The following is a 9,058-nucleotide window of genomic DNA, read 5'->3' as shown; positions in this document are numbered from 1 at the left end:
CTTTATTACAGCCATAGGGAATTCACTGAGGCAGAATTCTTTCTATTAATTCTCTTTTATTCAAGGGAAACACACATCAGTACAAACACACTCACACATACACACACAAATGAACTAAGGATTAAAGGGTTTAGCATTAGAATAGACAAGAGGTTCCACTAATAACAAAAGCATGGTGACTCCAGATGGTCCAATTGGAGGGTATGGTGTTGGAGTTAGCTGTTTGGAGGAATGCTGAGAGGAATGGCAGTGAGTTGGAACTAGTCAGAATTCAAAGTGACGTAGAGTCACAATGAATCCTAGCCAGCTCAAGGAAACAAAGGAAATGTGGGTGCTTATATAGCAGGGGTAGGCAACCTACGGCCCGTGGGCCGGATCTGGCCCGGCGAGGCCTTGGGCCCCAGCCCGGTCCTGCCGCTGATTGCCGCCGGGGCCTTTGGGGGGGCAATTGTCTATAGAAGCCTCAGAAACATGAATTTATATTAACATTTTTAAAAAAAATCAGCAAATTTTTTCGTGTGTCCTCCATTTTTTAAAAAAAAAGTGCCCTCCATTTGAAAATGTTGTCCTACATTTGTCCCGGTTTATTTATATTTGTAAATTATTTTTAAATTATTGAATTATTTATTTTTTGGCTTCGGCCCCCCAGTTGTCTGAGGGACAGCAACCTGGCCCCCTGGCTCAAAAAGGTTGCCTACCCCTGTTATATAGGCACAAATAGCCTGAGGCAAAGATACATCAAAAGAGGCCAAATCTGCATGGAAAAGATCACTCAAGATACTGGTATCAAAAGGTGGAAATGGGATTGCATATGGTGTCTCTCCAGCTTGGGTGCAGAACAACCTGCTGTAAATCACCTAGCCTTCCTGTCTAGGAAGTGTGAATTCTCCCTTGATTGCAGCTCCCAAACTATCTGTGTGATTTATGAAACTGGTATCATGGTACGCTTTTGGGCTTATGGCTGACAGAGTCCATCCGGGGCCATAGAAGGGAATCCACACCACAAATTTGGAAGACTTCCGGTGGTCGTAACAGGGCAAGTCACATGCTCTCAGCCTCAGACAAAGTCAAAGGCAAACTCTCCTCTGAACAAATCTTGCTAAGAAAATCATGTAATAGAGTCACCTTAGGCACTATTTTCCCTTTCAGACAACAGTAGAAACAAGAAGGTGGAGTATTAGAAAGAGAAAGGAATGCTGTTGGAAATGGTGAAGTAAAGTTACCATTAGCCCATTAGTTCATTTTCACTCTATCCTTCATCACCATCATGTGTGTGTCCCAAAACTATGTTCCATTTTGCCTCAGGCATATTATTTAAAATTCATAAATACATAAGGAAGGGAAGGTAAGAATAGAGTGGAGGAGAAGAAGAAGGAAAGAAGGAAAAAGGGAGAGTGACAACTGGCTTTCTTACTGAAGACTGTTTATACAACAGGTACAAAAAAAAATTAAAAGATAAGGGAAATGGCATTGATACGCACTTGTATTGTTGGCAGACCTTAACAAGCATTGTTTGGCACCTGGAAATGTCCTTCTAGAGAACTTCCTTCTGCATGAGCTAAGTAAAAAAGGGAAGATCACATTTCAGACCCTACCCCTCTATATATTGCCAGGCAGATCCAGTCTGAAGGTTATTTCTTCTCCTTCTCTTCTTCTGGAATCTTAACCCAAGATGGATCACACTGTGATCTTCCTTTGGGTGCTACTTTCAGCTACAGGTAATGTGTCAATGATGGTGATGGGGATACTTGTCCCATTCTCTTCTTCTGTTTTATTTATGCAAGATCAAACAGGCACTTAAACTGAAGCAGAGAGCTAAGGAGCTGCATAGTAAATATTACAACATTTGAAATGTTTACACATGTAAACTATCTTTTGAAGAATTAATTATAATTTGCAGTTCTGCAGTTAGGCCAGTCTTATGAATTTGGTCTTCATTTGGTGGATGGCCTGCATATTTTTAGACAAGCTAAAATCCTATGCACAATTATTTGCAAGAGGATCCCAGTGAAAACAGTCAAACATGCATTTGATCAGGCTCCATATATCTTCAAATCCCATTAAAAACAATAGACACAACCAATTCCCCCCTCCCCCAGTGGATCTCAGTAACTGGCTTCTTCGTACTGAAGTAATTAATGACTTTAGATGGGAATGCAAACATTTGCTGGAATATTAATTATTCTACTCACTTTGTAACTGTTCAGGGAAGGATTTTTTTAATGATCAGTTATTTTATACCATTTGGCATTGTGCTGTAGAAAGTTAGATCTAAGTGAATAATTTCAAAATCTTTTGAAATGTAGGAGAGTATGTTTATGGGGAGTATAATAATAATAATAACATGTTTTATTTTTATACCACTTTTCCGAGGTGATCAAAGCGGTTCACAGAATCAATAAAAATTAACACATCATAAAAACAACCTAAAAAAAAACCCAATAAAAATAGAACAACATGCAATAAAGACAAGCAAGATGGTGGTCGGGAGGAGGGCTTGTCTTCTTAGCAGGCAGAGGCCTGTTGTTGCTGGCCTGCTTCTCTCCTCTTCAAGATGGTGGTCGGGAGGAGGGCTTGTCTTCTTAGCAGATGCAAATCTCTTCACTGGAATAACCAAAGAAGAGAGTTTATTTCATAAGAAGAAGTCATTAAGAAGTTGAGTAAACATTTTAGATGGAATGGTTCATCTACAGTCTAAACCTTCTAGTGATCCTTCCAGTTCTGTGGTTTTACTGCAACAATTGGCAGACCACTTGTTATCATAGCAACACTGAAGGACCATTTATGGATTCATAATTAAGGCTTAATGTAGCATTCATTGGATATAATCCAAAACTTCAACAGTTAATGCATACTTAGAGTTGATTCTGCAACTCTCTGAATACTTGTGGCCAGAAATCCCTCCCTCCCTCCTTCTATTGCTCACTGAGCAGTAGTTCCCACCACCACTGACATCAGAGTAAAGCTAGGCCACTACATGAAGTAAGTGAAAAAAGGAAAGATCAAATTTCTGAGGTGTCCCAGAAATTGGTGCTCATTCTTCCACTCCATCTGCAGAACAGTGTCCTCCACCTTGTTTAAGGCAGCAATGTAGTGTTGAGTCCCAGGACAGGCTATGTGGCATACACAACACTGAAGAATCATCAACACCTCAAGAGGACTAACAGCTACTGCTTCTGCTGGTCCTTAGCAGTTGTTGTCTAAGACACAATGGTAGAATCAACCCTGCTGCAATCAATCTTGCATGAATATGTCTAAAATTATGTATGTACAAATTTGATCTCTAATCAATGGCACTGGGATAGAAGCTTTAGTGCCAAGTCCACGATAAAGTAAATTGCAGAAGTAGAGTCCTGACCAAAATTAACAAAATAAGGCTAATGTCCAATTAGTTGCCCCAGTCCAGCAACTTTGGCTTAAAAATTGTTTGGATATTTTGTGCAGATAACTGTTAATTGTACTGGGATATATCTTGGTGTGAAATTGCCAGTGTAACTGAATATGATTTCAGATGCTTTTCTAAGTAACAATCTTTAAAACTGACTTGATCCTGCCTGACACCTTGAGGAGAAGGGCACAGGAATCAGGAATGTCACAGTGAGAAGATGGGCAGGGATGAAGAGGTTTGGATGGTATCTGATGTTTTCACTTGGTGCTTCTTTAAGGTAGATGCAGAGGTTACTGTGTGAAGCTAATTCCCACACATGCAAATAGCAGCAGGACCAAATGTCTTGATTCCCATCAGATCCATTTTTTGGAAGTCATAGCATCCACTAGCTAAGATGACCAGGACTGTTGCTACAGGAGAAGCAAATGAGAGCATTGCCGCCGCCACCACCATCCCCAATAATGACTCCAGCCCTATAAATGAACTTTCCTCTTTTTTTTCCAAACTTCTAGCAGTGCAGACATTTAACACTTCAGTTGAGCATTCAGAGACACAGTTTAGCCATCCAAAGAAAAGGACCAGGCAAAGACACCAAGGGAATGAGAACACAGCAAAGAGGAAGTCTAAATATGAATGATTTGCAATATCTCATCTTCTATAATGCTAGAAAATTTCATGGAGGGAGGGAAGAATTCTTATTTGGAAGGCAATTCTCTCCCTGTTAACCTGTTACTGGTTTGTTAAGTGGTGGATTCTGGGAATTGTAGTTCAAAAAAAGGTAACATTCCTAGGTTTGGTCCTGATCTGTATTTCTCCCTTGAACTGGAGGTTTGTGAAAGCTGTAAAAAAAAAATCTAGGACTCAAACTAAACTACTTGATTTTATGCCTTGTGTCATTTTGCCCTTGTACTAGGGTCAAAGAGGAGGAACTGATAGTGCTGAAAATTCTTTTCCATTCCAGATTTCCTTCTTCTGTCAGGCTCCTTGTGCTCTGTGGCTCCTTGTCCTCTTTGTAAATTACAGAGAGAGCATGGAAAAATAACTTTTTGGACTAGAACTCACAGAATACCTTAGCTGGCATGCCCCCCTGGGATTTATGGTTCAGAAAAGTATCCCCCTTCTAATTCTTTCTCATTTCTTAGAGGTGGGTTAGTCTGTCAGTTTCAGTTCCACTCTGTAGTTTTTCAGTCTTAAACTCATTTAAATTCTATTCCAGATTAGCAAACTTTAAAGAAAACCTGCCTGAAAATTTGTAGGCATTTTTATATGTACTGTTCCTCACATAGTTTGCTAATATTTTGCTATTCAAAAGAATGCACTTTTTTCTAAGCCACTGTCTTTATCATACACATTATTTTCACTACCATTCTCATTCTGGTGTATTCTTTCCCTTCATGTGCATGTAATTTTGTGAGGGGTTTGCTCCCCTTTTGTGTGAGCACCTGAAAATGCAAATTTGGGCATGCACCTCTGTTCAAGGTCACTTATGTGTTCGGAAATAAGACTTTGGAAATTTATCCTAAATTTTCAGATGATTTTTTTCACTCATTCTTACCTTTCTCCTCTGTAATGAAAGGTCGGTCTGTGACACCATGAGGCAGAAAAAGCTCAAATAAGATCAAAATAAAAAAGAAAGAGAAGAAAAGAAAAGAGAGAGAAGGAAAAAAAAAGAAAGGAGAAAGGAATAGTGTAGGGTTCAGGTCTTCAAATAATACAGTACAAAAATGTAATTTTGTACCACCATGGGAATCCAGCAATTCTGTTGTGGCCCTGCACCTCTTCTCAGGACTGAGACTTAAGCTATCGGTTTTTAGCAGGTCTCCGTCTGAACTGAGTTATCTACCTGGCTTGTTTCTAAGCACAAATCAAAGTGCTGTTGATGAGCTATAAGGTCCTGTACAACATGGGTTCAGGTTATCTGAAGGACCATATCTTTTCATATGAGCTTTCTCTTAGTCCCACCATCCTTGCAGACACTTTTAGTGTGTACACAGGGGAGGGCTTTCGTGATGGTCTCTCCTCAGCTCCAAAATACCCTTCCTAGGTAGGCCCAACTGGCCATCTCTTTGCTGTCCTACCTGCAGGTGAAAACATTATTGTTCCAACAAGCATTTACAGATTCTTAGCAGTTCACTGTTCTTCTGATTTTGTTGTAATGGATATGTTTTAAATAGTTCTATAGATAATATAATCATTTTTAAAATGACATTTTGGATCGTTGAACCAATATATTCTTTATTTGTATCTCTTTTAATTTTTTCTAAGCTGACTTGATTGATAATAACAGTTTCCTCTTTGAATTTTTTTGTTTGCAGCTTATAAAGCAACAGGACAATATGGTAATTATTATTTTTATTAATGTAATTGATCAAAGATGTATGTCAAAGGATTAATCCCAATTAGAGTAGTTTTACTGAATAAACAGTAAGTCAAGATTTATGTAAATGCCATTGATTCAATGCTTTAGTTGACAGGAACAGATTTTGGGATTTAAAAGCTCTAACAGCATGCTGCATTGCAGTTGTGTATTCAAAACTTGGAGTTATGGATCAATAACCTATACTATGTGTTTGTGATTGTAGCACTATTGCTATGATTGTAAGTATCACCTAGAACCCATCTTAAACTTGAGGGAGCTGTTCCATGTGATGAAGGTCTGAGCATGGTCAAATGGAACACTACAGGATAATGTTGACAGCTTGCAGTGCAAATCACAGTTCAGGAATAGGAGTGATTATTGCAGTGCCCCACTCAACCATGCCATAAAATGTCATTGTATGAAGCAGATCCCTTTAGTTTAGGGTGGGTTCCATGGGATGATTCCTTAGGTCCTTCCTAACTATGTAACTCAAGATTTGCCATTGCCTTCCTCTAAGACCCGGAGTGTATGATTTGCACAAGATTGCCCAGTGGATTTTCACAGCAAAATGAGGATCTGAAACCTGGTCTCCTGGGATCCTAGTCCAACACTCAAACCACTATACCACACTTGCTCTCTTAATAAATCATACCTCTAACATTGGCCCAGTACATATTAGGAGAAAGGGGCACCCAGAGGACATCCTTTTCTCCTCCGGATCATTGCCGTGGCAACCTCAAAGCCGTGACAACGATCCACTGGAAAAAGGAGCTCTGAAATAGACCACATATGTACTGGGCCATATATTTATTTCATACTACTTTGAAAAAGCTCTAAAACTATCTGAAATCAAGCTTCCTATTTTATCTCTTTCTGCTAATCAAGAAAATGATTATCACAGTTTTCTGAAGCTGTAAAGTTATTACACAGTGCTTTGATGCAATAAATATGTACCTTAAACATGCCCGAGAAATTAATATTTTGCAAAGTACAATGTAATAAATTTTCCTGCAAATTAGTTTTCACACAATCCTTCCTTACTGATTCTATAACAATACATCTGAATGCATATTTGGATAGTAAGTGGTCATAGCAATTACACAAGACATGCAGTTTGTATGAATGAATGAAAAATGAATGAAAATTTATTTATATACTGCTATTCCTATATAGATCATAGCGGTTTACAACATAAATGATACAATTATAACAACATATATTCCCAACAGTGTAAAGAAACTTCCCATAACCAATTAAAAACTGTACAAAATACTCTAAAAAAACATTATATTACAACCATAAAACCATACCATTAAAACCATACAACAAAATAGCTGGATCAAACAATATGCGAGAGGGGAGAAGAAATAGTATTAAGGCACATGGGGGAAAGCTTGACGGAAAAGAAAGGTCTTCAAATTTTTCCTGAACAGATCTAAAGAGGAGACAGAGCAGAGCTCTTCGGGCAAGGAGTTCCAAATCTGAGGGGCCGAGATGGAAAATGCCCTCTGTGAAGATGAAGTATATCTAGATTCCGGAACCCTTAACAGATGTTTTCCGCCTGATCTGAGAGTGCGGGGCGGACTATATGGGGAGAGGCGGTCCTCCAAGTACCCTGGGCCCAAGCCATTTAGGGCTTTATATGAATCAGTATGTTGATTGATTATAATGTTAGCCTATATCCTACATCAACCTACTAGCTGACCACTAGCAGGATGGGGCTTGCTTCCCCTTGCCTCTCTACTGCACCCCTCTCTGCTACCAAATCCCACCCCACAAGCAGATTTGAGGGCAAGCAAGGATGGGAAAGCTGTACAGGTTGAGTCTCCCTTATCTGGAATTCCAAAATCCAAAATATTCCAAAGACCAAAACTTTTTCCATTTTCCCACCTTTGTTCTCTGATGGTTCACTTTATACAAATTTGTTTCATGCACAAATCATTAAAAGTATTGTATAAAATTACTACCAGGAGATATGTATAAGGTGTATATGAAACATAAATGAATTCTGTGTTTAGACTTGAGTCCCATCTCCAAAATTCCTTATTATGTACATATCTGCAAATAAAGGTATTCCAAAGCAAACAAACAAACCAAAATCCAAAACACTTCTGGTCCCAAGCATTTTGGATAAGAAAGACTCAACTTGTACCAGCAAGACAGAATTGGTCTTCTCCAGATGCCACTGATATAAGCAGTTCAATCAGTGGACAAATTCTGCTGGATCCTAGCTATTTTGTTTTTCAGAAGCAAAAAAGAAAAAATTGAGAATCTTAACAGAATTTGAGTTATGTGAGTATCATTCACCCCATGATATGAGATGTCCAGTTTATAACCTCTAAGTCTGTTTTTGTTTTTCTGGGAAGAATCTCTCAGACTAGTCAATGGAAGACACAGATGTGAGGGACGGGTTGAAGTGTATTCCGGCCGAAGGTGGAGAACTGTCTGTGGGACCTCAGCAACGCACATGTTGTGTGCAGGGAACTTGGATGTGGAGAGGCTCTCTCGGCACCTGGAAGTGCGCACTTTGATCAGGGCTCAGGCCCGATTTATCTGGATGATGTAGTCTGCACTGGAAATGAATTCCATTTGGACCAGTGCAGACACAGAACATGGGGCCTAAGTGATTGTTCCCACGCTGAAGATGCTGGCGTCATCTGCTCACGTACAGTGTAGAATGGTTCAATGTGCTGGAAATTTGGTCAGTGAGACAAGGCCATTACCTGCCACTCTTCTCAAGTTTGCTTTTGTTCTTCTAATGTTATGGGTAGAATCTGGTTGAGTATTTATGCTTCCACAAAAGGAAAGAGCAATCTCATATCCATCAGCATTTCACAGATAAAAATCAGGACATGTGTGGCCAAGCAACATCAGAGTACTGCCATTTGATGGACATTTTTAATGAGAAAGTACACATAAGCTAGGAAAGGCTGCAGCAGTTTTCTTTTGCCTGAGCCTGTTGGGAAGAGCATGATTCCACCTCCTCCTCTCCTATACCTCCCTCCCCTGGATAAGTTAATTGAGTGCAAACTACTTTTACATTTGAACCAATTTTTGTAGTAACTGAAGTAAACTGAGGACAATGGAGGAAAGTGGGAGGATGAGAGAAAAACTGGGACATTTTCTCTCAGAGTCCCATGGGAAGCAAGGCAAGAAGGACCTCTCCACTGCCTGCCAAGACCTTTCCTGCTGCTCCCAGAGTCCCACGGGAAGCAAGGCAAGAAGGACATCTCCACTGCCTGCAAAGACCTTTCCTGCTGCTCCCAGAGTCCCACGGGAAGCAAGGCAAGAAGGACCTCTCCACTGCCTGC

General features: G+C 39.8%; 1 protein-coding gene across 1 annotated transcript in view; it reads left to right on the top strand.

Annotated features, from left to right (window-relative positions):
- The window catches only part of LOC121925919 (deleted in malignant brain tumors 1 protein-like), a 123,206-nt gene that overhangs the window by 70,889 nt on the left and 43,259 nt on the right, over positions 1-9,058 (top strand). The window contains 2 exon segments of the mRNA XM_042458485.1: positions 8,114-8,191; positions 8,194-8,412. Coding sequence (XP_042314419.1) covers positions 8,114-8,191; positions 8,194-8,412 — 297 coding nt within the window.

This window comes from Sceloporus undulatus, chromosome 3 (genome assembly GCF_019175285.1).
Source record: "Sceloporus undulatus isolate JIND9_A2432 ecotype Alabama chromosome 3, SceUnd_v1.1, whole genome shotgun sequence".
NCBI classification, from domain to species: Eukaryota; Metazoa; Chordata; class Lepidosauria; order Squamata; family Phrynosomatidae; genus Sceloporus; species Sceloporus undulatus.
This window is presented reverse-complemented; position numbering and strand designations above follow the sequence as displayed.